The sequence below is a fragment of the Podarcis tiliguerta genome (assembly GCF_965153285.1).
Source record: "Podarcis tiliguerta genome assembly, chromosome: 13".
NCBI lineage: Eukaryota > Metazoa > Chordata > Lepidosauria > Squamata > Lacertidae > Podarcis > Podarcis tiliguerta.
The window spans coordinates 52,584,017-52,611,746 of NC_139546.1; the positions used below are offsets into that span (position 1 = coordinate 52,584,017).

Consider the following 27,730-nt stretch of genomic DNA (forward strand, 5'->3'; position numbering starts at 1 on the left):
TAACTTATCAGGGGCCCAAGTGTTTGGTGTAAATAGTTTCCTGCCCTCTGTCTGCCCTTGCTTAACCTTGATCCTTTTTTCTTGAGGACGTCTCTCATCGCAAATGGGTAGGGGCCCGATCCTTGCACCAAGCCGCGATTTAATATTCTGGTTCAGAAGGGGGTCATAGCATCGCATGAATTGCCCGATCAAGGCGTTAATCGGGGATGCAAACGCTTAGCTGGAATTTAACAGAGCAAATCTGTCTTTCTCTGGGATTTTCTTCCTTGCACGTGAACACAGGCTATAGGATTCCTGCATTTTGGGGGGTCAGGCTAGGTAAGTTTTGGGGCTCCCTTGCAAATCTGCCGTTCTACGATCCGGTGACGCAGAACTTCCTCCTCCCGAAAAGCCTCTTCCTCCACGCCAACCGCCCAAACCTGCAAATAAAAAACAAAAAGTTAACAGATGGCAATTTGTAAACAGACAAAATGAATGCAGTTTGTATTTGAAGCCACAGACACTGTTCTTATGAATGGCGCTTTTTAAAATTGTTTTCCTTCCGCAGGAAAGAAAAGGCGGCAGAGAGAAGGGAACCGTTTCCTGGTAAAGGGATTTAACAGCTGCTCTTTACGGGAACTTGCTGCTTTTATGGGCAGCTGGCCATAATGTCCTTTGCCACGTGCCGAACCTGGCATGATCCTGGCGGCAAAATCTCCCTTTGCCGGCCATGGGTCCCCTTCCACCTCCACCTTTTAGAACAGCCTCCCTCCACCTGTCCTCTCCCTGTGTTGTGGTCTGAAACAGCTGGGGAGGAATCACAGAACTGTAGAGTTGGGAGGGACCCCTGGTGGTCATCCAGCCCAACCCCCTGCGATGCAGGAATCTCGGCTAAAGCATCCCAGAAAAGTGTCCATCCAAACTCTGCTTAAAAACCTCCAAGGGAGAAGAATTCACCACCTTCTAAGGGAACCCGTTGCACTGCTGAACGGCTTTTACTGTTCTTCCTGATGTTGAGTTGCAATCTCCTTTCTTGTCACTTGAAGCCATGGGTTCGAGTCCTGCCCTCCTGAGCAGGAGAAAACAAGCTTGCTCCCTCTTCCATGTGATAGCCCTTGAGATAGCTGAAGATGGCTATCCTATCTCCTCTCAGTCTCCTCTTTTCCTGGCTGAACATCCCCAACTCCCTCGACCATTCCTCACGAGGTTCGGTTTCCAGACCCTTGATCATCTCAGTCTCCCTCCTCTGCACACCTTCCAGCTTGTCAACATCCTTCTTAAATTGTGCTGCCCAGAACTGGACACAGAATCCAACTGTGATGGGAGAGAATAACCACTGTGGCTGGTAACCTGTTGCTTGCCTTCCTCCTCTAGGAATTTACCTAATCCTCCTTGATCTATTCAAAGGGTTTATTCCAGGGTTCTGTTATTGCCCCAACTCTATTCATTATTTTCATTGCCATGATCCTACACTTTGTCGAAGGGAAATTCCCCACCGGAGTAGAAATCATATATCAAACAGATGGAAAGAAAGCTCTTCAATCTGAGCAGGCTGAAAGCAAAGAGTAAGGTTACCGTAACTTCCGTCATAGAGCTTCAGCATGCTGATGACAATGTAGTGTGTGCACACTCAGAGGATGACCTCCAAACCATCCTAAATATCTTCGCAGAAGCTTACGAAAAGCTTGCTCAGCATCCAAAAAAACCAAAGTGCTGCACCAACAAGTACAAAACAACCCCTCTGCAGCACCACAAATCCAACTCAGTGGTGTAACGTTGGAAAATGTCGATCACTTCTCCTACCTAGGCAGTTATCTTTCCACAAGGGCCAACACTGATGCCGAAATTCAGCATCGCCTGAGCTCTGCGAGTGCGGCTTTCTCCCGATTGAAGTGCAGAGTGTTTGAGGACTGGAACATTCACAGGGAAACCAAAATGCTTGTTTACAAAGCTATTGTACCACCAAGCTTACTGTATGCTTCTGAAACATGGACCACTTATAAAAGCCATCTCCAACTCCTCAAAAGATTCCATCAACGGTGTCTCCGAAAATTTTACACATCACTTGGGAAGACAGGCAAACTAATATCAGTGAACTGGAAGAAGCAAAGATCAGCTGTGTCAAAGCGATGATTCTTCAATATCAACTTCGTTGGACTGGTCATGTTGTGCGGATGCCTGATGATCGCCTTCCAAAGCAACTAATCTATTCCGAACTTAAAGCGTAATGCTGGTGGTCAACAAAAGAGGTTTAAAGACTGTCTCAAGGCAAATCTTAAAAAATGCAGTATAAACACTGATAATTGGGAAATATTGGCCTCCGAGCGCTGCAGTTGGAGAACAGCCTTTACCAAAGGTGTCGTGGGCTTTGAAGACACTTGAGCTCAGGACGCAAGGGAGAAACGTGCTAAGAGGAAGGCACGCTTGCCAAATCCACACTGTGAACTCCCACCTGGAAACCAATGTCCCCACTGTGGAAGGATGTGTGGGTCCAGAATTGGCCTCCACAGTCACTTGCAGACTCACTGTTAAAACCGTGTTTATGGAAGACAATCTTACTCGGCTAGGAGGGATCGCCAAAGAAGAAGAAGAAGATAGGGCTGTATACAAATTTAATAAATAATAGGTTGCCTCCTGCAGGAGGGAGTTCCACAGTTATTCATTGCACTGCATAAAGAAGCAACAGATTCTTTCATCCGTCCTGAATTTTTACAGCCAAGTCAGCTTCACTGGACGGTTGCAAATTCTGGTGTTTCGTTTTCCCACTGTTTCAACATCAGAACATGGGAAGAGGCCATGGCCCACCTAGTCCAGCGTTCTGGTCTCACGGTGGCCAACTAGGTGCCCCAAGGAGGAGCCTCCAAAACAAAAACAGAGGGCAAAGGAAACTCTCCCCTCCTGAGGTTTCCAACAGCTGGAAGCATCCAGAAGCATTTTTGCTTCCTTTCGCTGCAAAATGTGAAGTGCTCTCATTTTCCTGGATCGGAGGCCAGCGGCGCCTTAGGAGTCTTGCTGGCCAAAACTCCTCTGCCCTGAGCTACTCTCAGGGTGCTGGAAAAGCCCCTGGATCAGCGCCCAACGGCTCCTAGCCGCGGGGTGGGGGGCACCTTATCGCCCTTCCCCAGCCCTTGTTGTTCAAACGCAACTCGACGCCCAGTTTGGAATTATCTGAGCGTTTGCACCAAGCGAGCTGGGCTCGGTTTGTTTGCCTGCATGACTTGGGAGTCAAGCAGCCTTTGCAATTGAACACGGGAACTTGCGCACACATCTGGCAAGAGATCCTGCGACTCTCTGAACACGCACACAAAAAAAATTGTTTTTGTTGTTGTTGTTTAGTCGTTTAGTCGTGTCTGCCTCTTCGTGACCCCCTGGACCAGAGCACGCCAGGCCCTCCTGTCTTCCACTGCCTCCCGCAGTTTGGTCAAACTCATGCTGGTAGCTTCGAGAACACTGTCCCACCATCTCATCCTCCGTCCTCCCCTTCTCCTTGTGCCCTCCATCTTTCCCAACATCAGGGTCTTTTCCAGGGAGTCTTCTCTTCTCTTGAGGTGGCCAAAGTACTGGAGCCTCAGCTTCAGGATCTGTCCTTCCAGTGAGCACTCAGGGCTGATTTCCTTCAGAATGGAGAGGCTGGATCTTCTTGCAGTCCATGGGACTCTCCAGAGTCTCCTCCAGCACCAGAATTCAAAAGCATCCATTCTTCGGCCATCAGCCTTCTTTATGGTCCAGCTCTCACTTCCATACATCGCTACTGGGAAAACCAGAGCTTTGGGAAAGGCTACGTCCAGTCCTCATCTACAGAAAATCGTTTTATAAAAATAAGAATAAAAGTCTGGATTAATGGACCGTGCCCAATTTATTGCACACGCCTCCAGCGAACCTCCCCTGCACTTATGGATCTCGTTATTCGCGGGCACCGGCAGATCCCGTATACTGCAATCACACGTGTTTTGTATTGCTAACCGCCACCAACTAAATAAATGTTTAATTGGAAAGGATGTGCGCGAAAGACGTCATGGCTCTGTCATCAGGAGGTCTTGCGCGCTCACCCCCGGAGGTCCTGGCTGTTCCGTTCAGACGACGCGCCCCCAACACGCAACCAGCCAGCCACACACGCGTCCGAGGGGGGAGTGACGCGACAGGAGATGGGAGCGCGGAGACCGCCTCCGATTGGCCGCTGGGTGGCAACATTGCGCAAGGAGAGCCGGAGCCGACTGCGGATTGGCGAGCCGAGGCTACACCGGAGCCGCCGGCGCTGACGTCCAGCCCGCGCCAGATGCAGCCGCCTGGGGGGGGGGGGCGGGCTGCTGCCCGCTGGTACAAGCCGCCGCATGCATGCGCCCTCCTGCCCTTGCAATCGAGAACCCCGTCTGCCTGGAAATCCGGATCTTTCGATTCGGAGCCACTCCCGTTTACACGAGCCCACTGGGGGAAAGTGGATTTGGCGCGCCGATTAGGCAGCGGGTGAATCGGGGGAGGCGCCAGGGCAGGGGTGGGAGTCTGAAAAAGCAGGGAGGGAAGGAGGCGAAGAATTCAGGATTTTAGAGTTGCAAGGGACCCCCAAAGGTCATCCAGTCCAGCCCCCTGCAATGCAGGAATCAGTCCTGTTCTACCTCTTCCGGAAGACCTGCGAGTATGGATGGATGGAGCAGGCCTTCTCGACAACTCCGGGTTGCCGTCCCCCCCAAGCAGCGCTTTAAGAGACAAAACCAGCGCCTGGATGGGCCTGGTGCAAACTGGGCACAGTGGGGACCCACCGAACCCTCACGGGTTAAAACAGGTTTTGAGAGGGCGGCAGATTCTGGAGCAGTCTTCAAGGGCAGCCCAAGGCGGGCAGCGCACTGCAGTAGTCTAGGCAGGAGGGTTCCGGGACTAGATTTCACCCTGGATTTTAGCTGGGTGTGCTAGGCTCTGCGGTGTGATCCAGCAGGGACCCCTGGGCAGATTTTTAATGTTAGAGAGTTGGAAAAAAGATATAAATAACTAGAAAATGGAGGGGGTGTTGGAAAGAGGGGCGAAAGGTGAGGGGCGCATGGAGAATTAGAAAGAAGTTTATAGAATTGTGTTGCGAGGGTTCCCCAGGGGTCATCCAGCCCAACCCGCTGCAATGTAGGAAAAACTGCTGAAGAATCCCCGGTACTTTAAGCCTCCAGTGAAGGAGACGTTATCTACGAGGCTGCAGGATCTGACCCATCCCGGGCCCGATCCTGCAAGGCTCCCTCGCGCAAATCCCGTTTTGAGCTGGATCAGGCCCCAGGTTAATACGTGTGCGCCTCGCGTGCAAAAAAACCAACAACACCCCCCGCAATATATATATATATATTCCCCGCCCCTCCCGGGCCCTGGGGAGTCGACGCCTTTTGCAAAACTGCGCCGCGCATCTCTTGCTTCGCAAGCCGCGCGCATCTCCGGAGACGCCGCGGGCGCTAGGACCGCGCCGCCGCCGCCTCCCGCCGGCTGCAGCCAGCGCTGGGTATAAATGCAGGGCAGGCGGGCATGTGGGTCTGTTTGCAGTTTGCATGAGGATCAACCAGCCTGGGAGGGAGCCCGAAGTGGGGGGGGGCCGCAGGAGCCTGGCTGGGCCCGCGCCGCGCTGCGTAAAGGCGCGCCCAGCCTCTCCAAATCCCTGGCAGCCTCCGCGGACCCGGGAGCGGAGTTAAAGACCCCGGACGTCGAGGAAGAGGAGGAGGTTCTGGTTTCTTTGCTGCAAGGAGGAAGAGAAAGGAGAGGCACGTGGTCGGTGTGCAGAGAAGAGGCGCAGGGTCATCCTTGCAGCTTGCAAGAGGGGAGCGCCCCCCCAAAAAACCCCTTGCAACCCACCAGCTGCAGCGCTTCGGTGCGCGGAGGCAAGAGGCGGAAGGGTGAGCAGGATTGCAAGCCGCGGCCAGGTTAATGGCAGCTGCGCCTTGCAGCAAGAGGTTTAATTGCGATTTAAAAGGAGAGGAAGGTGCGTCTGGGCGCGCGCCTGTGTGTTTGCGGGTGGAGGGGGGGGGGTGGAGAGAAGGAGAGAGGGGAAAAATCCCTGGTTTGGTAAACGCCGCACTCCTCCCCAGCCCTTTTTATAAAAATTTGTTTTTCCTGCTTGGCTCAAGGCGCTGCAGAAGCGGTTCGCAAGTTGTTGTTTTTTTGGCCGCCCTAGATTTTTCTCCTCCTCTTGGTTCCTCTTGCAGATCTTGGGTGACCATTGGAGCGCGCGCGCCCCTCCTCTCTCTCTCTTCTGGAAAAAGGTTTGGGAGCGAATCGGAGGCTTGACTTGTTTATTTATTTAAAAGCCAGCTGCGTTTTCTGCGCTTGAAAAGCCAGCTTTCCCTATTCCCCCCCCCCGCTCTTGCAAAACACTTGGCAAAAATAAAAAAAAAGTCGCCCCTCTCCGCGCATGTGTGTCAAACTGGCCAATTCTACCCCCCGCGCCCGCCTTTCACCCACTTTTGTCGTTTCGGAATGCGTTCCTCGGGAAACCTCATCTTGCAGGTTTAAAGGCGACTTTTATTTTCAGTTCACGTGTATATGTGTCACTTGGGTACGTCGGGAGTCGCCGTACGTGTTTGCTTCTCTGGGGACCCTCAGCCCTGTTATCAGTCGCTCCTGTTTTCCTTGCTTAGGGCTCAGAGCCGCCTCTAACACGGTGCTTCCAACACCTATTTTTTATTCAGTGGAAGAATTTTTTTTTGTTTGTTTTCTGCCTTAGAGAAAGGGGGCAGCCAGAAATTTGCAAACTTGCACTAAGCTCTGAAGTTTGCCACACAATCCCAAATTTTGCCAACGATTGCGGTTGACATTTCCCCCCCTTTGGAGCAGATGTTCCGTGTTAAAGTTCCCTTTCGATTTGCAGTGTTGAGATGATGCAAAAAAACCCCTGGATGTTCTCTGCTGGGCTGGGGGGGGGTGCGTAGAAAGCACATAAAATGTTCTCCCCCCACAGCAAGCCCAGGTTAATGAGAGACCCATAAACATTCCTCCTGGCCAGTCAAGCGACCACATGACCCGATTCCATTCCTTGCTTATTACCATGCCATTAATAATAATAAGAAGAAGAATGGCACCTGAAATACTTTTTTTGCAATGAACCTATTCCTCCCCCCCCCTTTCTTTTAGGGGTGGGAGTTTGAGCGCAAACATTTTTTATTTTATTTAGCAGCTGCTAAGTCCAGAGAGCGCCACACTCGCCCGCACTTGCCATGGAAAAAACTGTGATGATTTATTTCCCCCTTCCTCTTCACATGTGATTTTTATTAGAATCAAACTGCAAGCGGTAGCTTTTGCAAAAAAAAGAGAGACTTTGTCTGCTGGAAAATGACTCGCCTTCCAAGGCAAACAAGGTGGGGGTTTTTTTGGTGTGTGGGGAGAAGATCGTTGCAAAAAACTGTCCAGGTTACAAACACGATTTCGGCGTCTGGCCGTTCGTTTTCCCCCTTCTTCTTTTTTGTAACTTTGCAAGAACTTGGCTGACACAGTCATGTACGTGTGTATGTTTTCCTCTAGAAAGAAGAAATGAACTAAATCTCGCACCTGGAGGGAGTTGGTGACACCTGAGAGAAGGGAAGGTATTCTGTGCCAACCTGGTGGGCGGATGGGCCCTGGAAGCGATTCGCTGAGGCTCTTTCCGATTTGCAAGGAATGACCGCTGCTCCTGGGGTGTGAACCTACCCCTTCTCTCCGAACCTCTCCGGACACCTTCAGAAGGACCTTTTCCTCTTCCCGTCGCGCGACACCCCTGAAAGGTGGTCTCTTGTCGCTTACACGGGCACGTAGCCGGGCTCCCCCTCCTCGTTCCTTCCCGAATCGGCCAGCCCCTCTTCGTTCGGTGTGCCCTGGCGTCCCCTGGAGTGGATGTGGCTTGCCTTGTCCCTGGCACCAAAACTGACCTCCGTCTTTCTGTGTGCATAACGTGCCCAAAACTTAGGGCATCACACTGGATGATTCTGTGCCATCTCTCGCTTTAGCAAGAGGCTGCCCTGTTCATTGCCCCCTCCTGGGCCTTGGCATGCGCTGGGCAAAGGGCTTTTAGAGTCCCCGCGGCCATGGACCCCTCCGCGGCCGACGCCGCCTTTTCGGACGTCCACCTGTGCGGCTACCTGCGCAAGCAGAAATCCCACCGCCGGCGCTTCTTCGTCCTGCGGCGCGGCAGCGAGCGAGGCCCCCCTCGCCTGGAGTACTACGAGAACGAGAAGAAGTTCCGGGCGGGGGGCCTCTGCACCCGCCCCAAGAGGACTTACCTGCTGGCCAGCGCCCTCAACGTCAACAAACGGGCAGACGCGCGGCACAGGCACCTCATCGTGCTCTACGGGCGCGACGGCACCTTCGGGGTGGCAGCGGAGGATGCGGAACAGCAGCAGGCGTGGTACGCGGCACTCGTGGAACTGCACTCCAAGGGTGAGTGGGAAGGGGGGGTGTCCACGTTGGCAGGGGGGGGTGGCATGCGACCATCGTGGTGGCCTGGCATGGCGAGGAGCTGCTGTGGCCCCTGACCCATGCCACTCCGCCTGGTCTGCGCCGGGGGGAATTCCAGCATGTGACCCGTGGTGTTAAACTCTGGAACTCCCTGCTGCAGGATTTGAACGGCTTTGGAATGGTCAGTGGCTGCTCTTCAGTTCCTCTCCTGCTCAGATCCTTCTTGCTGGTTTCTCACAGGCAATTTTTCAGCCACTGTGCGGACAGGATGCTGGACTAGATGCCCCCCCCCCCCTGGCCTGATCCAGCAGGGCTGTTCTGATGCTGCTGTGGAGCCTCCAGGCCCAGGGGCAGTCTATCTCAATTCCTTAATTATAAGGGGCATTTGGCCGCTGTGCAAGCAGGATTCCCAAGCGGGTGGGCTCTCCTTACTTTCTTGGAGTATCTTCAGCCTTTTAAGACAAACATGTCTTTTGGGGGGGTGTTCTTAATTTTTTACTATTTATTCCTAAGGTGCTGCTGTTCAGATCAGGCCATGGCCCACACAGGCTGGCAGCAGTGGCTCTCCAGGGATTGGCCCTGGGACCTCAATTCCCCACCAGAAGCATGGCTTGCTTACACGAGCGATGCAATAGGCAGCTTTATACGGCGCCAGCCATCGGCCCACCTGGCTCAATACTGCCTGGTACTGGCTGGCAGTCTTTCCCCTGCCCTCCCTGGAGATTGAGCCTTCTGCATGCCAGGCAGGTGTCCTGCCACCGAGCCGCAAACCTTCCCCCTCCAGGCCCGTTGGTGCATGTACCGCAGTACTGCCTACACAGGTGGGCAGCATTTCTCTCTGGTTTTGGGTAGACCCATACCTGATGATAACTGCCAGGGGTTGAAGTGGGAGCCTTCTGCACGAGTGGCAGAGGCTATACCCTGCTGAGCTATGGAGGCTCTACTCCGCGAAGCTACCTTCATTCTGTTTCCTCCTGCAAGCCCACGTTTGCGACCCACGGGGGGCTCTTCCAGCGCCACCAGCAGAGGCGTGTCTTTGCTTTCCCACCCTGGCGATTCCGCCGATGCATCGGGTTGGACTAGATGACCTTTGGGAACCCCTTTCCAAATCTATGGGTGTGTGATTTCCCCCAGGGGTTCCCGGAGGGGCAGTTTTGTTCCACAAAAACAGTGGTGACGGAGCTTCTGTGCGGCACGTGACCTCCTGCGTCTTAATTCAGATGCCCAGGCCAGCTTTCCTCAACCTGGGTGCCCTCCAGCTGTTTCGGAGAGACAGTGTGGCGTAGTGGTTAGAGCGCTGGACCTAGGACCTGGGAGAGGCCAGGGTGTGGCCCGGGGGGGGCAGTCACTTGCTCTTAGGCTAGCCTACCTCACAGGGTGGTTGTTTCGAGGCTGAAATGGGGAGGGCAGGTATGTACGGGATAAAAATGTGATAAATCAACTTCTTTGCACGCAGAAGTTTCCCAGTTTGATCCCAGGAGGGCTGGGAAAGACACACATCTCTTGCCTGGGGGTCTATTTTTCTCGCTTCCAGGTGGGAGCAGGTGACAGGGCTAGAGACACGGGGTGCATTGCAGTGGGGTGGGCTGGATGACCCCTGGGGGTCCCTCTCACCTGCACAGTACTGTGATTCAATGAGTCTCCTAGCCCAAGATCAGGGCAGAGACCCTGATGGTCCTTTGAGCCCATTTCACAGATGGGCAAGCATACAATCAAACACATCCTCTGCAGGCCATGGGGTTCGACTAGATGGCCCTTGGGGGACCCCTACTCACCTGTAATGCCGCCTCCCCCCGGTTTGTTGTGCTCTGATCCAGCCTGGTGCCTTCTAGCTTTTTTGGGCAACAACTCCCATCTGCCCCAGCCTGCCGGAGGGTCCCAGGTTAGGGGAAGGCTGCTCTAACCATTGCTCTTTGCTCCCCTTGCGTGATTCCTGGGCCTCTGCATAATCTTTTTTGTTTACCCCCTGCTAATTAACCAAGCTATTTATTTCCTCCTTGCTCCCAGGGCCTTGTTGCTCCGCAGGCGTTGTTCGCTGGCCTGGGCCAGGGAGGCTGCCGGCCAGTGTAGACAATATCCAGCTAGACAGACCTAGAGTCTGTCTTGGCGCCGGCTTCCTATGTTCTCATTTAATCCAGAACAATGAGGGATAGAGCCTTGATTTGTTCCTAGGGTGCTTGGCTGCACACCTGTTTGGCATGCAGAAGGCCCCATGGTTCATTTCCTGGGGGAGACAGACCCCCCTACCTAAAACCCTGGAGAGCTGCTGCCGGCCAGTGTCTGCAATATTGCGCTAGGTGGAACCCAAGTGTCTGGCTGGGCAAGGGCTGTAGTTCAGTAGCAGAGCGCTTGCTAGACCTACAGAAGGTTGCAGGATTCAATCCTGCAGTACACTCACCTTGGCGAAGGTGCAAGCGCAGCTGCCAGCCAGTGCATGCAATATTGAGCTACCCGTGGCTCTCTTGACCTGTCTCGGGATAATGGCGTCCCTCTCCTCCCCCCGGCTTGAGGCTGCTTTGGGAGCAAAGGTTTCCCCGGGGGACCTTTGGGCTAGATCTCTGCAGCGCAGCCAGCCGTATCCAGGCCCAGAAGCGCTTGCAGGCGTGGCGTGCCGGTCTGGCCTGCCAGGGAGGAGGGAACTGGCTCTGGGCAAACCTTGGAACTGGGTCAGGAGGGTCCTGTGCCAAGCGCTGGCCTCTGCGGGTGTGAGCCTGCCCTGAACTTTGCTCCCGATGCCGCCCAAAACCTTCTCCCCTTGCAAGAATTATTCTGGGTGCAAGCTGTGCTTCCTTGCAAAACCTCTTTCCCCTTTTCCAATTTTGCAGCTTGCGGTGTTGGAGATGTATGTTTGTGTGCGCAGCTGGTATGCGCCGCCTGGTACATAATGTTCTCTCTCTCCTCTCCCCCCCCCCTATACTATTCCTGTGGGGGGGGGGGAAGGCTGATTTTCCTGGGAGAGAGACAGAGAGAGGCAGGCCCCAGGACTCCTGGGTTCTCCTGGCACACAGGGAGTTCTGGGTCCAGACCAGAAGTGCCCTTTTTTTTCTTCCTTTTTTGGTGGGGGGGGGCGAGGAGCTACCCCCTCACACACACCTTGGTCCCACAACCCAGTCCTCAGCGCCCCTTGCAGAAAACCCATTAACCTGAGTGGTGCTTTTGCACTGGGCCCGTGAAGGAAGCGAATGATAAAACTGAGTGTGGCAATGGGTAACTACGCATTTATTAAAAACCCAGCGTGATTTAATGGGCCGGGCGAAAGGCGCAAGTGCGACCCAGCTGCGGCCAGCTTTCTGAAAACTGGTGGTCATTTTTTAAAATGTTTATTAGTTTTTTTAACATAGCATTTCCAGCAGCAATTAAACATACTTTTACATCTTGTACGGTGGTTTTTTTTTTACTTCCATCAATCTGAAAAAATTCCCCATCTATTCACTTCATATACATTTCTTACATTTAAATCTCATAACTAATACACTGGTGCCTCGCAAGACGAAATTAATTCGTTCTGCGAGTCTCTTCCTCTAGCGGTTTTTTCGTCTTGCGAAGCAACCCTATTAGCAGCTTAGCGGATTAGCGCTATTAGCGGTTTAGCGGCTATTAAAGGCTTAAGGGATTAGCGGATTTGCTGCTAAAAGGCTATTAGCGGTTTAGCGGCTTAGAAAAAGGGGGTGGGGAGCGAAAAAAAATCTCAAGACTCGCAAGACATTTTCGTCTTGCGAAGCAAGCCCATAGGAAATTCGTTTTGCGAAGCACCTCCAAAACGGAAAACCCTTTCGTCTAGCGGGTTTTCCGTCTTGCGAGGCATTCGTCTTGCGGGGCACCACTGTATCTCTGCTCTTTCTCTACTTTGCAATGTTTCGTATATCTTTCTCCGCACGAAACTCCTTGTAGTCCTACTAGCCTGATTTGTTGACTACAGTTGTTCTTTAAATAGTTCGCATATTTCTTCCAATGTCTGTGAATCTCTGGTCTTGCAGGTTTCGAATCCTTCCTGTCGTTTTATCCAATTCTGCGGAGTCCATCAATCGAAGCCTGGTGGTCGTCTGCAATGTCGGCTGCGACTCCTGCTTTCCAAGGGGGGTCGGTCTAGATGAGCTTTGGGTGCCCCTTCCGACTCTACACTCCTCGGATTTTACACCTCCAACGCCCCTCTGCCGCCCCCTTGCCTCTTGGCACAACCCTCCCTATTAAATCCTGTCGTCCCCGTCCCCCCCCTACTTTGGGAACTGGGGGGGGGGGGTCTGTGATTCACAGCTGGACCTGCAGCACCTTTTTCTCTCTCCCTGAGCATCTTCCGTCCTCTCCCCCCCCCCTCGACTTTTCCCCGAACTGTTTAGCTTAAACATTTGTTCTCTCCGGAACCCCGGAGTTAACCTCAGGTTGGCGGGGGGGGGGGGGGGGCTTTGAATTATCCTGCCACAATCTCCCCGGCAACCGGTCCCTCGCCTTCCTTTCCAGGTGACGCGGTTGTTGCCAGGGCGCCCGGCTGTTTTTGGGTCTGTTTACCCGAATCTCTTTCCATCCGCCCACTGACTTCACCTTCTGTGCCCCCCAACCATTGTCCTCCTCCTCCTCCCCCCCTCCAGCCCACTGAATAACCAAAGCACTCCTTGCCACATGGCCAGTCCGGGTGGGATGTGCGGGGTCCGAGTGCGAGAGCAACTCTCCCCTCCTGCGGCTTCCGAAGCGCCGCTGCCCCCAATTGCAGAGGGCAGAGCATAGCCCTTGTGGCTTAGTCACCATCAAAATTCCTCCGTGAATTTTGTTCCATCGTCTTTTAAAGCCATCCAGGTTGCTGGTCATGCCTGCTTCCTGTGGCAGGGAGTTCCACAGTCCAACTGTGCGCTTCCTTTTCTCTGCCCAGGGTCAGTGCATCTTGCTTTTAACCAGAAGGTCGGTAGTTTGCGGCCACCCAGGGACGGCTGCAGACAGGATTCCTGCCTTGCTGGAGGGGGTTGAGCTAGATGACCCTTGGGGACCCCTTGCAGGTCTATGATTCATTGGAGGTTTCTAAGCAGAGGTGGGATGGCCGTCTGCCCGGGATTCGACTGCAGTGCCTCTGCTCATTTCCACATGGCCTGGACCTGGACTGCCTCCCACTACTATGAGCTGGGGTACAAGACCCTGCAGTTCAGGGTTGTGGGTTTGATCCCCACATTGGGTGAAAAATCCCTGCGTTGCAGCGGGTTGGACTAGATGACCCTTGGACCCCGTTGCAACTCTACAATCCCGTGGTTGTCCTGAACCCTCCTCCAACACTCAGCTTGGTTGGTGTGCCTTCTGAGTTACGAGAGAGGAACTTCTCATGTATGCTTTACTTGAGATTACTGCCATGCAGGGGGTTGTCCAAAAGACCTTCAGAGGTACTTCCCCCCTGCACAATTATTTATTTGCAGAATCACAGAAGAGCTGGGAGGGGGACCCCCAAAGGTCATCCAGCCCAGCCCCCTGCAAGGCAGGAATTGCAGCCGACTGAACGGCCTCCTTCTCACTCGCCTTTTCCTCTCTCGTTCCCCCCCCCTCGCAGGAAATGCCCCCCTCGGCCGCGATTCGTCCTCCTCCCCCCGCCCGCCCTTCAAGGAGGTCTGGCAGGTCAGCCTGCGCCCCCGTGGCCTGGGCCACACGCGCAACTTGGCGGGCGTCTACCTCCTCTGCCTGACGGAGAAGACCATCGACTTTGTCCGGCTGAACTCGGACGTGGCCGCCGTGGTGCTGCAGCTGCTCAGCGTCCGCCGCTGCGGCCACTCGGAGAACTACTTTTTCATGGAGGTCGGGCGCTCGGCCGCCACGGGGCCCGGCGAGTTGTGGATGCAGGTGGAAGACCTGGTGGTGGCGCAGAATATGCACGAGACCATCCTGGAGGCCATGAAGGCGCTGAGCGACGACTTCCGGGTCCGTGCCAAGAGCCAGCCCCTGGCCTCCACGCCCATCTCGGTGCCGCCCCGGCGGCAGCACCCGGGGAACCCTCCGGCCGGCCAGGGCACCTTCCTCTGGCGCCCGCGTCCAGAGAGCACCCCTTGCCTTCCCCACGTGCCTGGGGCGCAGAAGGTGCCTGGGTCGCGGAAGCCGAGTTCCCTGAGCGACTACAGCGCCGTCTCGTCGGACGAAGGTGGCTCCAGCCCGGGCGAGTGCCGTCCTGCCGGGACGCCCGACCCCCTGGCCTACCTGCTGGTGGGAGGCGAGCTAGACTACGTCACCATGGGCAAGCGGGCATCGCCAGACAGCGCCTCGTTGGCACGCTGGGCGGCGGCGGCGGAGGCCAACAAGCGGTCGTCTCTGCCCCCGGTGGCGCTGGAGAAGGACGGTCTGCCACGGAGGAAGCCGCCCGCCGTCTCTGCCAGCTACCCGGAAGGCCTCAACCTCCGCGGCTCCGACCCTGGCTACATGGCCATGTTGCCTGGCGTGCCCACGGAGGACCGCGGTTATGTGCCCATGGCGCCGGGCAGCGCCTCCCCGTCCCGCGAGCGAGGAGGCTACATGCTGATGTCCCCCAGCGGCGGCAGCTCCCCGGACGGCGCGGCCCGGTGGGCGAAATCCCCCAGCGGCGGCGACTACATGGATATGTCGTCCGCCAGTCACTCAGCTTCCAGCACCCCGCCGGAGCGCAGCCCCCTGCCCGGCGGCGCCCCCTTCTTCTCCCTGCCCCGCTCCTTCAAGCACGTCCCGGAGGCCGCGCTTAGCCCTTTCGACCCTCGCCACCTCTCCGGGTCCTCGTCCACCAGCTCTGACAGCCTGGAGGAGGCGGGCGGACACCCGCGGACCCTCTTCGCCTGCCGGGAAGCGGCAGCGCCGCCCCGCAGCCCTGGCGAGTACGTCAGCATCGAGTTCGGGTCCTGGGCGGCCGCAGACTACATCAACATGTCGGCCGGGGCTGCGCCAGAGGGACTCACCCCGGCGCCGTCGGCCGACAACTACGCCGAGATGGCGCCCGGGACCCGACTGGTACGTGCCCGCTCGCAAGGGAGGAGGCGGCACTGCTCAGAGACGTTCCCTGAGGCGGAGAGGAATGGGTTGGGGCCCCTGGCCATAGAGGCGCAAGTTGAGCCGGGCCTGAACTACATCGACTTGGACCTGGCGAATGAGGCGGTGCCTGTCCTGCGGCTGCCAGCGGTGCCCGCCCCGGCTGGGGTGATCCACAGCTATGCCAGCATCGACTTCCACCGCTCTGGGGAGCTTCGGGGGCAGAAGGCGAGCTCAGAGGGGGCAGGTGAGTGGTGTCGCCGGAAGGCGGGGCAGGTACCTGGTTTTCAACAACATGTCTGTATCACCAGCTGAACATCGCAATATATTGGTATACAGTGGTACCTCGGGTTACATACTCTGCTAACCCAGAAATAGTGCTTCAGGTTAAGAACTTTGCTTCAGGATGAGAACAGAAATTGGGCTCCGGCAGTGCAGCGGCAGTGGGAGGCCCCATTAGCTAAAGTGGTGCTTCAGATTAAGAACAGTTTCAGGTTAAGAACGGACCTCCAGAACGAATTAAGTACAAAACCAGAGGTACCACTGTACAGTCATACCTCAGGATGAAGATCAATACGCTTCAGGTTGAGCATTTTCGGGTTGCGCTCCGCAGTGACCCGGAAGTAACGGAATGCATTACTGCCGGGTTTCGCCGCTCACGCATGCGCAGACGCTCAAAATGACGTCACACGCATGTGTGGAAGTGGCGAGTCGCGCAGTCGCGTGTTACATTCGCTTCAGGATGCGAACGGGGCTCCGGAACGGATCCCATTTGCATCCAGAGGTACCACTGTACAGTGCCACCTTAGTTCTCAAACTTTATCTGTTCCGGAAGTCCGTTCCAAAACCAAAGCGTTCCCAAACTGAGGCGCGCTTTCCCATGGAAAGTAACGCGAAACGGATTGATCCGTTCCAGACTTTTAAAAACAACCCCTCAGACAGCATGAATTTTACTATCTAACGAGACCATTGATCCATAAAATGAAAGCAATAAACAATTTACTGTAGTATAAAATAAATAAGGCAGTGTTGTTGATGATAAAAAATTAAACAATTTTTTTAATCTGCACTGATGATAATCATTGTTCCGCAGTCATGCCATCAATCGATCAGTAGCTGAACTGGGTTCCACACAGTCACAAAAACAAATTAACCAAAAAAGCCTCAAAAAACAAAATTGCAAAATAAATAGTGAAAACAAAAATGCTGCCAAACTTAATCCATCCTGGAAGTCCGTTTGACTTCTGAAATGTTCAAAAACCAAGGCGCAGCTTCTGATTTGTGCAGGCGCCCCGGAAACAATATCCGACAGCCTCATTGGACTTTTCGGATTCCAAATGAAAACTGGAACACTTCCGGGTTTTCGGAGTTTGGGAACCAGCAAGGCGTTTGAGAACCAAGGTAGCGCTGTACCGCAATGTCTGAAATAAGGACAGAGCTACATAGAGACATTTGCCGGCTTCACAGTTCCCCCCACTTTGTGGTTTTTGCAAAGCAGACACACCACATGATTTGCAATATATCTCCAGATCAAATATTAGGAAACTGATATCGCTATACTGACTTGAAACCAGTTTTGGAGGATATATGTCGCGCAGCCCTGACACACATCATGATTCGCGATATATTGCAAGGTCCAAAACTATGAAACCGATATCACGATGTGGACTTCAAACTGGTTTTGGGCGATCTATCGAGACATCATGCAGCCGTTCTCTGCAGCGTGACAAAGAGGGTTCTTGGGTTTGGGGGGCGAGGACGGCTGCACCCGTTTAAAGTTCGGCCGTTCCGTTTCATTATTTGTTCAATTTTCCTACATTCGGGGCAGTTCACAGCATGAAAACACATAGGTAAAAACACAAAACACGTAATAAAACTGGGAATGAAGACACAAACCAATCAACGCCCCTGGACGCAAAGGATTCTGGGAGTCGCGCTTTGTGAAAGGGGCTGGGGGTTTTGAGGAGACCCCCTTAATCCCCTCGCAAACCTGCAATTCCTCTTCGCTGGGAACCTCAGGGATGAGAATACGGGTCTCCTCTTGGCACCCTTAATGAACTACAATTCCCAGGATGCATCCTTAACGAACTACAATTCCCAGGATTCTCTGGGGGGAAGCCGTGTCTGCTTAAAGCTGTGTGATTCTGCTTTAAAGGCGTGGTGCGGATGAGGCATTTAAACAGAGGTTGGGTGGTCACCTGTCACAAGATTCTCCAGCCCCAATTTCTGCTTTGCGGGGGGCGGGCTGGACTAGATGGCCCCTGGGTGCCCCTTCCAACTTTACAATTCAGAGATGCTACGAAACCTGCTGACAGGGAGAGACGCTCCTCTCCGTGGCTGCTCCTCCTCCCGGGTAAACAGGCAGGCTTTTCGCGGAAGCATTTACTAGGGGCTGTTAAGTCTATTCCTAGCCTGACGGGATTGAGAAACATGCAGTGATTTTTGGGGTTAGGGAGAGAAAGGTCACGGCTGCTTCTAGCTTGGAAGCTCTCCGTATCCCTAGAGGTGGGGGCAGGCACTTCTCCTTTGACACGGTGGCTTGGAGGTCCCTTAATAATAATAAATAATAATAATAATTTATACCCTGCCAATCTGGCTGGGTTTTCCCAGCCACTCTGGGCGGCTTTCAACAAAAATAGTCAAATACAATAATTATTAAACATTAAAAGCTTCCCTAAACAGGGCTGCCTTCTGAAAGTCTGGTAGTTGTTGTTCTCTTTGACATCTGGTGGGATGGCCTTCCACAGGGCGGGTGCCACCACCGAGAAGGCCCTCTGCCTGGTTCCCTGTAACTTGGCTTCTCGCAGGGAGGGAACCGCCAGAAGGCCCTCGGCGCTGGACCTCAGTGTCTGGGTAGAACGATGGGGGTGGAGACACTCCTTCAGGTCTCCTGGGCCTTTGAGGCCGTTTAGGGCTTCCAAGGTCAGCACCAACACTTTGAATTGTGCTCAGAAACGTCCTGGGAGCTAGTCTAGGTCTTTCAGGACCAGTGTGATGTGGTCTCCCAGTCCCCAGTCTGGCTGCCGCATTCTGGATTAGTTGTAGTTTCTGGGTCACCTTCCAAGGTAGCCCCACGTAGAGCGCATTGCAGTAGTCCAAGTGAGAGATAACCAGAGCATGCACCATTCTGGCCAGACAGTCCGCTGGCAGATAGGGTCTCATCCTGCGTACCAGATGGAGCTGGTAGACAGCCGCCCTGAACACAGAATTGACCTGCGCCTCCATGGACAGCGGTGAGTCCAAAATGACTCCCAGGCTGCGCACCTGGTCCTTCAGGGGCACAGTTGCCCCATTCAGGACCAGGGAGTCCTCCACACCTGCCCGCCTCCTGTCCCCCAAAAACAGTCCTTCTGTCTTGTCAGGATTCAACCTCAATCCATTAGCCGCCATCCATCCTCCAACCACCTCCAGACACTCACACAGGACCTTCACCGCTTCACTGGTTCTGATTTGAAAGAGAGGTAGAGCTGGGAATCATCCGCATACTGATGAACACTCAGCCTAATAATAATAATAATAATAGTAATTTATTTATACCCCGCCCATCTGGCTGGGTTTCCCCAGCCACTCTGGACGGCTTCCTAGAAAACACTAAAATGCAATAACCTATTAAACATTAAAAGCTTCCCTAAACAGGGCTGCCTTCAGATGTCTTCTAAAAGTCTGGTAGTTATTTTTCTCTTTGACATCTGGTGGGAGGGAGTTCCACAGGGCGGGCACCACTATAGATGTTGAAAAGCATGGGGGAGAGGACAGAACCCTGAGGCACCCTCCTTGGCTAGATCGGGGCCGTAGAACTGCTGGGAGGGGACCCCCCCCCCCCAAGAAGGGTCACCCAGACCAACCCCCTTTTGGATCAGGAGTCGCAGCTACAGAACTGCTAGCGACGGGGGGGTCCACCCACAGCTAGGTATTTTTTTAAAAATCGCAGCCTTCCTAAGTTATTTCAAAGTATTCTGTGTATTCAGAGAAGCAGCGCTGCTTCCGGCTGAGCGGAGCCACTCTGGCTAGCAGCATAGCTGCCAACTTTCCCCTTTTCTTGCGAGGAATCCTATACGGAATAAGGGAATTTCCCTTAAAAAAAGGGAAACATTGACAGCTTTGCTAGTAGCCATCGAGATTCCTCTCCTCTTCCTCCCCCGTGGGTTTGTCTCATCCTCTTTGGAAGCCCCCCAGGTCGGTGGCTGTCACTGTTTCCAGTGGACATGAGTTCCGTAGGTCAACCACATGCTTTCTTTCACCTTCCCAACATTTTCTTTTTCTTTTTTGCAGACATACGTTTTAATAAGTAATAAAGAGCAAATGTCGTTAACAATCAACTCTGAAACCTCATTAATAATAATAATAATAATCATCATCATAATCATAATTTATTTTTATCCCGGCCGCAGCCGGGCTCAGGGCGGCTAACATCATAAAACTAACACAGTACACAAAGAACATAAAAACAGGCAGTCAATTATTAAAATTTATAAATGTCATGGCTCTGTAAACTTCTAAAATATGTTTATTGAGTAAAATTCTGTCTTGATCACCCATTTGGGGTTTTACTGTACCCCCCCCTTCCTGAAAATAAATGCCAGAGAAATCTACCAATTAAACAATGAGAGACTGATAATAATAATAATAATAATAATAATAATAATAATTAATTTATACCCCGCCCATCTGGCTGGGTTTCCACAGCTACTCTGGGCGGCTTCTAATGGAATATTAAAATACAATAACCTATTCAACATTAAAAGCTTCCCTAAACAGGGCTGCCTTCAGCCATTATCCTTCATACACCCCAACTGAAATATCCCCCCCCCTCCATCTTCCAATATTCAGCTGTGTGGGCTGCTCACGAGTTCGAGAGAGGACAGAAAATGTCCCCCCCCATTCCTTTTCTCCCTGCCGGGCATAATTTTGCAAACTTCTGTAATGCCGCCATTTGTTCGCCTCTTCTCCTTTAAGCGTTTTCCTGCAATTTCGGGAAATTTTGGGATCAGGCTAGCATCTCCCCTGCTCTGCCCAGCGAGGAAAAACGTCGGGTTTGGCTTCCTCCTTAACCACGGTGATTTCCAAACCTCCCTGCAAGGCCTGGGGCATGTTTGCTTTGCCTTATCAGCCGCCAACCTGGCGGTGCACCTGCCGCGAGGCTCACCTGGTGGCACAACGCGGTCCGAAATTACTCCTGGCGACGTACCCAGGTGTCCCAGTTTGTGGTCCCTGTGCTCTCCTCGTGCGGGGGGGAGAGGGGCGTCATTATCCCGAAGCAGGCCAACAGAGCCACGGGTAGCTCAATATAGCCTGCACTGGCTGGCAGCAGGGGTGGCAGCTCGCCAGCGTGGGCGCAGTGCAGGACTGAATCCTGCAACCTTCTCTGCAGGCCTAGGAAGCGCTCTGCTACTGAACTGCAGCCCTTGCCCAGCCAGACACTTGGGTTCCCCCTAGCGCAATATTGCAGACACTGGCCGGCAGCAGCTGTCCAGGGTTTCAGGCAGGGGGTACCTGGAAATGCTGTCGGGAAATGAAGCATGGGGCCTTCTGCATGCCAAGCAGGTGTGCAGCCAAGTCTGGCTGGGCTGAGCTAGGGGCACAGCAGTTCTGCATATTCATTTATTCAATTGCAAATTAGATCCCCTCTTTTTTCCACCCCAGGGAGCTCAAGTAGGTGCAGAAATTTGTAAACGTAAAGATGGAAGAAAGTATTCCTTCCTCTCGTGCGGCACTCGAACTCGTGGGCATCTCACAAAACCTGAACAGATAAAAAAGAACCACGCCGTTAACCTGCGGAACTCCCTCCCACAGCAAGCAGCCCAGATGGCTTTAGAAGACAAATTTGTGGAGGTGCTGGAAGCTGTAGGGAGAAGAGAGGGGTGTGTCTTGTGTTCAAATCTTGATGACAGGCTTCCCACGGACCAGAGGGGCCATTGGCCTGATGCAGCAGGTTCTTCGTACGCGGTCCTCTCCCCCCTCATTTAACCCCCACAACAACCCTGTGAGACGGGCCAGTTGGGCAGGGGCCACCCAGTGAACTTCCTGGCTGAGGGGCGCGATTTGAACCTGGTCTCTCCCAGGTTCTGGTCTGGGGCGCTCTAACCACTGCGCCGCCGCTGCCTCTGGCATTGCAAACGGTGGAGCTGGCCGTGGGTTGGCCGGCCTCCTTCCCCGTCTGAATTTCAGGCCTCTGATTTGGAGAGGTGTTTTCACAGCTGTGAATGCTTAAGGTTTAAGTTAAGGCCACCTTGGCAGGGCCAAGATCCCTGGGCAGAATTCGGGTGGGGGTCTCCCCTCAGATGACCGGCAGAAGCATTTGGGCTTCGGAGGTTGGAGTGGGAAAATCCATCCAGGGGAGTAGCCCAAAAAGAGGAGTTTCCCTCCCTCTCTGAGGCCTTTGTGCTCTGCTTAGCATGTGGAACTCCCTGACACATGGGGGGATTAGTTAGTTAGCATGTGGAACTCCCTGACACATGGGGTTAGTCACTGGCTTGCTTTGGGGGCTTTTAAAGGTGACTTAGACCAATCCCATGGGCGTCTACCCAAGGCTGCTGCTTGCCACAACAGATTGATTAATAATTATAAATTAATTGCTTTTAATTACTGCTTCAGAGGCGGCCCGCCACAGAATACCAGTTGCCTTGGAGAAATATGGAGTGGGTATAATGGGGGACTGGGCTGTTGCCCTGGCAGCCTAATAATAATAATAATAAATAATAATAATATTAAATTCAATTTATATACTGTCCTTTATTAAAAGATCCCAGGTAGGTGTACAACATTAAGAACACATTTTGCAGAGCGCCGTAATAAAGAGCGTAACAGCATAATAATAAAACATAGTGCACATAATGCAGCTTAATAATAAAATAATATACTAATCATAATAACAGTCCCCCGCCCCCCCAGCTCTAACAGGCCATAGATTGTTTCATGGCCAAAGGCCATTGAAGAGGAGGGAAAAAAAATTTTATTGGTTTTCACAACATTATAAACAAACACATAAGACAAACAAACAAATCATAGCCTTATTGAAAATTACACTTATTATCATTGTTAAGTGACTTCCTCGCTTCCCCTTGGTTGGATTTCATTGCATGTCCTTTTAACGGATTTCCAAATCACAGTTCTTATAAAATTTAACTTTAACACCCTTAGATCTTCACATTATGAAATTAAACATATTAATTCATCCCTTAACATAAATAAAGTCCTAAGCCAGTTCAGTATCTGCCAGCTGCTTTCAGTTAATTTGACTTAACATATTTAACTAAGTAATCCTTAAATTTAATCCACTCTTCCTGATACTCCTCCTCCTCCTGGTTTGCAGACTCTTCCGGTCAGGTCGGCCAGCTCCGAAAAATCCATCGTCTTCATCTGCCATTCTTCTGAAAAATGTTTTTTGCCTGCTGTCTAAATATATGTGACGAAGGCGCCACCACCGAAAAGGCCCTGTTCTCTTGTTGCCACCCCCTGGTGGGGAGGGGATGTAGAAGAGTGCAGGGTCCTGGGTGCTACGTATGGGGAGAGGGGGTCCTTAAGGTGCTGAGACCCTGAGCCATGTCAGGCTTTAAAAGCCCAACCCCATATTCCCCCACACACCTCTCCAGAGACATAATACAAACCCTTTCCTGCTTTTAAGAGAGAGGTGTCAGTTCTTAGATTTCTTTCAACAGCCTGCAGAATCAGACCAAAGGGGGCCCCTCTAGGCCAGCACCCTGTTCTCACAGTGGCCACAACCAGATGCCCATCAGGGGAAGCCCAGAATAGGATTCGAACACAAGACCGACACTCCCCCTTCCTGCGGTTTCCAGGAACAAGTATTCAGAATTATCGCCGCCTCAAATTGCGAATGGCAGAGGGTAGCCATTGCGGCCGGCGGCTATCGGTAGCCCTCCCCTCTAGGAATTTGCCCAGTCCTCTTTTACAGCCCTCCTGTGGGAGGGAGTTCCGTAGTCCTTTCGAAAAAGTACTTTTGTCTGCCCGAAATCTCCCATCGTTCGTTGTCTGTCCCCTCCTGCCCCCACCGGATCATTTCCAGAGCGCTCTATACCCCGGGATCTCTGCAAGCCGATTTTTAGCCTCGGTTTTCCCCAGCTGCGAAATGGGCGCGTCTTGAGAGCCCATTGCGGTAAGTGTGAGTTTCGTAGGTGGCTGCCCCCCCCCCTTCCCCAACCTAAGCATCTGGTTGGGGAAAGGGTGGGGGCTGCACTCTAGGAAAGGGAGAGACCTATTTGCATGCTGCCCCCCCCCCCCCCCCGGTTTTGGGGGCTTGAAGATGCCCTCCCCCAGCTCCCCAAATCCTCACCTGCCCTGTTAAAATTCCTCTCTATATTTATCTGCTTCCTCCGACAGCTGAGGCCGCCTTGCCGTCCCTGGAGAGCGGGGGGGGGGGCAAGTTCCTCCTCCTCCGCTGCTCCTCTCCCCCCCCCCAATTCTTTCCTCCCTCCCTCCCTTCCATTCTTTCCTTCTCGCCTTCATGGCAAGGGGGACAGTTTCTGCACACACAGCCCTCTCCATCGTCTGCCATGCTGCCAAACCTCAAGGCCCAGGGGGAATCACTGGAGGAAGGGGCGGAGCAAGGTCTGCGAGGGGAGTGGCCTTGGGGAGGGTCCTGAGGGCCACATAGAGAGGCCTGGGGGCCACATCCAGTCTGCAGGCCACCACTGATCCAGGGCTGCCCTTCTTTTCCTCTAAGCTATTTTCCACTCATTCCTTTTTTGGGGTGTGCCACAAAACCTACCTTCCTTCCTTCCTTCCTTCCTTCCTTCCTTCCTTCCTTCCTTTATCCTCCTTTTTCTTCCTTCTTCCTCCCTTCCTCTCTCTTCTTCCTCCCTCAGTCATACCTCTGGTTGTGATCATGATCCGTGCGGGAGGCACGTTTGCAACCCGCAGCCTGAAGTGCTACGTCTGCACATGCACATAATGCGATTCAGAGCTTCTGCGCATGACATCATTTTGCGTTTCTGTGCATGTGTGAGCGCCGAAACCTGGAAGTAACCCATTCCGGTAATTCCAGGTTCAGCGCGGTCCGCAACCCAAAAATGCACAACCCGCAGCGTTCATAACTCGAGGTATGACTGTATTTCATACAGTATTCCTTCCTTCCTTCCTTTATCTTCCTTTTCATTCCTTCCTTCATCTTTCTTCTTTCTTTCTTTTCTTCTTTTTCTTTATCTCTTCCTTCCTTCCTTCCTTCCTTCCTTCCTTCATCTTCCTTTATCTTCCTTTTCCTTCCTTCATCGTCCTTCCTCTTTCTTTCTTTCTTTCTTTCTTTCTTTCTTTCTTTCTTTCTTTCGTCTTTCTTTCTTTTTTCTTTCTTTCTCCCTCCCTCCCTCCCTCCCTCCCTCCCATTTCATATTCCTTCCCTTCTTTTCCTTCCTTCCTTCATCTCCCTCCCTCTTCCTTCTTTCCTTCATCTTTTCCTTCCTTCCTTCCTTCCTTCCTTCCTTCCTTCCTTCCTTCCTTCCTTCCTCTTCCTCCCTCCCTCTTCCTTCCCCTCCCTCCCTCCTATTTCATATTCCTTCCTTCCCACCATCTCTTCTTCCAGCCCCCTGCGATGGTGACAGGGCCTCCCCTGCGCAGCCCCGGGGCTTTGTCCTTGAGAGAAAAGGCGAGGAGTTCAGTGCAACAAGATAGAAGCTGATGAAGTTACGCAACGTATAGAGGAACGTCTCTTCCTTCTTCCCCACAAAACGAGAATTCGTGGGCATCCAGTGAAGCTGGGTTTGGGGATATTCAGGGCAGAGAAAAGAAAACTCTTCACGCAGCAAAGAGTTAGACTGTGGAACTCCCTGCCACAATCCATGGAGGAGGAGAGGGCTACCAGTAGCCAGGAGTTCAAATCCTGCGAGTTTCCGCAGGGGCCCCCGATCCTGACGACTCCTCGGTTCTGAGGCTCTTTTCTCTTGAGCAGACCTGGCCCTCGCAGCGCAGGAGGGCGTTCTGGTTTTCTTTTTTTAATGACACTGGGACCTTGTTCCCAATCCGTCGGGCCCAGACTGTAATTTTCATACCAGGGAGAGCTTTGCTGCGGTCTCATCCTGGCACACACACACAACTCCCCCCCTTTTTTTTTTTTTTAGTATTTTCCTTTTTTATTCGTTGATCCAGAAACTTGGCTTCTTGCTGGACGAGAGACCTAGTTATGGGGACAACGCTTTTGGGGGGTTGTCTTGTGGGGCTGGGTTTGGAAAAGCAGATTAAGAATTAAGGACAGTATTTATACCCCAGCCAGATGGGTGGGGTATAAATAATAAATTATTATTATTATTATTATTATTACTATTATTATTATTATTATTTATTTCTAAGTGCCCTGTGGCTGCTGGGAAGCGCCTTGCGCTCTTGAGCTGGGGTCTCTGCCAACGGGAAGGAAGGGACAGGGTCCCTCTGAGCACGTGCAAAGTGTCTGGGGGGAAAAGCTGACTGGGAGGAATAATTCCTCTTAAACCTCTTTCTCTCCCCATCTCTGGGTTCTATTCTTTGGTTGACCTGGTGCCTGAAACAGATTTATTTTTTCTCCTCTCTCATTTCAGATTCCTGATTCCGCCAGCAAGGAAGATACGCGAACCGGCCTCATTTTTCACGATTGTTGGGATTTTTTTGCACTATAGCAATATTGGCTTCTCTGTTTTTTTCCACCCCTCGGCCGCAGTTCATTGGACTTAAAGTGCCTTTTTTGGGGGGTGTTTACCCCCCCCCTCCCCATGGGAGAACTCTGGAATTGTGCCCTAACCTGCTTGCCACCAAATATGTGTCTGTGTTTTTTGGTTGGTGCGTGTGGGGTTTTTTTGGGGGGGGGGTGTTTGTTTGGCCACCTCTGTAAGCCTGGGAAACGAATTGCCCAATTCGATTCTGCAAGGTGGAGTTTCCCAACCTGGCGGCGCCCCCCCGCGGCGTTGCGCTACAACTCCCTGGGAGTTATAGCGCAGAGCCACGGGAGGAGTGGGAAGAGCGTGAACCCCAGAACTTATTTGCTTAACTTCGGAAATACACACGTGTCGCCGTCCCCCTTGCAAAAAGAAATGCTAAAGGGTACTGCTTTTTTTGCTTCAGAGGGGGCCGCCTTGAACCTGTGTCTCGCCTCCGTGTCGTTTGTGGCCAAACGCCCCACCCGACCCAAGTGCCTGCGCCCCTCTGTGAAGACCCTCCCCCCCAAAATCGCTGCAGCAGTTTGCAGAGAGAGGGAATATTTTGGGGTTCCCCGAAACTGGGCCCGTCTCGTAACGCCTCGCACTTCTTTGCTGTTGGGAACTGACGGCATTATTGGCTTCTCTCGTATTTGGAAATAAAAGAGATTTGCAGAACTGGAAAACCGAGGTGTGGGGTGAAGTTCTGGGGGGGAAATGGTGTCTTGCCCCTTTTGGAGCCAGGGTGGGTTGCAGCGGGGCCACAGGAGGGCGCTTCTCCCCCCCAGGGCATGCTTTCGTTGAGATTCCTGCGGGTTGGACTGGATGACCTCTGGGAGCCCCGTGAAACTCTACAATCCTGTGCTCTCAAGGTTTTTAAACAGGTTGGATGGGCATCTCTCGGGGATTCAGCCGTGGTTCTAGGTGGGGGCTGAATTTCTCTTTCCGCAAACTCCCAAAGCAGCCTTTCTCAACTTGTGGGTCCCCAGATGTTGTTGGACTACAACTCCCATCACCCCTAGCTAGCCAGGCCAGAGCTCAGGGATGATGGGAGTTGTAGTCCAACAACATCTGGGGACCCACAGGTTGAGAACCACTGTGACCCAAGGGAAGCAGGGCGGGTGGGCCTGAGGCCCCCCCCCCAAACTCTGACCCAAGCAGTTTTAAAAGTGGGGAGACATCTGGCTTCCCAGTAGGACATGTGAAAAGGGAGTATTGGTGGACCACATGAGCCAACGGTGTGATGCAGCGGCGAAAAAGGCTAATGCTATTCTCAGCTGCATCCTCAGAAGTCTAGTGTCCAGATCAAGGGAAGGAATAATCCCACTCTATCCTGCCTTGGTCAGGCCACACCTGAAGTCCTGGGTCCGGTTCTGGGCACCCTAGTTTAAAGAGGACATGGACAAGCTGGAAGGTGTGCAGAAGGAGGCAACTGAGAGTGTGGAAACCAAGCCTGATGAGGAACGGTTGAAGGAGCTGGGGATGTTTAGCCTGGAGGAGATATGAGAGCCAACATCACATGTCTCGAGGGCTGCCCCATGGAATAGGGTGCAAGCTTCTTTCCTGCTGATCTGGAAGGGAGGACTCGAACCCAGGACATCAGGTTACCAGAAGGGAGATTCCAACAGCAAGAGCTGTTCCCCAGAGGTTCCTGGGGGGCAGGCCTGGTATGGGGTGGCTCCTCCGCTCTTGCAGGTAGGGAGAGGGTCCTCTTAAGCTCCACGGAGCTCAGCGCAAAACCCACCATTCCCCCCCCCTTTTTATTTCTTTTAAAATTTAACTTTTAC

At 53.0% G+C, this 27,730-nt stretch overlaps 1 protein-coding gene across 8 annotated transcripts; it reads left to right on the forward strand.

The window, feature by feature from the left end:
• Positions 1–5,323: 5,323 nt before the first annotated feature.
• Positions 5,324–26,629, forward strand: LOC310662926 (insulin receptor substrate 1-like). Of its 8 annotated transcripts, none has more exons than XM_083410306.1 (4): positions 5,324–5,926; positions 7,462–8,352; positions 13,898–15,577; positions 25,851–26,629. In XM_083410306.1, exons 2-4 carry the CDS (start codon positions 8,001–8,003, stop codon positions 25,856–25,858), a joined length of 2,040 nt encoding a protein of 679 aa, XP_083266432.1. In that variant the 5' UTR covers positions 5,324–5,926; positions 7,462–8,000; the 3' UTR covers positions 25,859–26,629. The 8 variants fall into 8 exon arrangements, with proteins under 8 accessions (XP_083266432.1, XP_083266431.1, XP_083266438.1 ...); XM_083410305.1 differs by having other exon boundaries at positions 5,324–5,840; XM_083410312.1 differs by having other exon boundaries at positions 5,429–5,452.
• The last annotated feature ends 1,101 nt before the right edge of the window (positions 26,630–27,730 follow it).

What these genes read in the sequence shown, in the direction of transcription:
- LOC310662926 (XM_083410306.1), top strand. Translation starts at nt 8,001, where the DNA reads ATGGACCCCTCCGCGGCCGACGCCGCCTTTTCGGACGTCCACCTGTGC. An exon ending in CGTGGAACTGCACTCCAAGG is followed by an intron (nt 8,353 to 13,897) that starts GTGAGTGGGAAG and finishes CCCCCCTCGCAG; the next exon opens with GAAATGCCCCCCTCGGCCGC.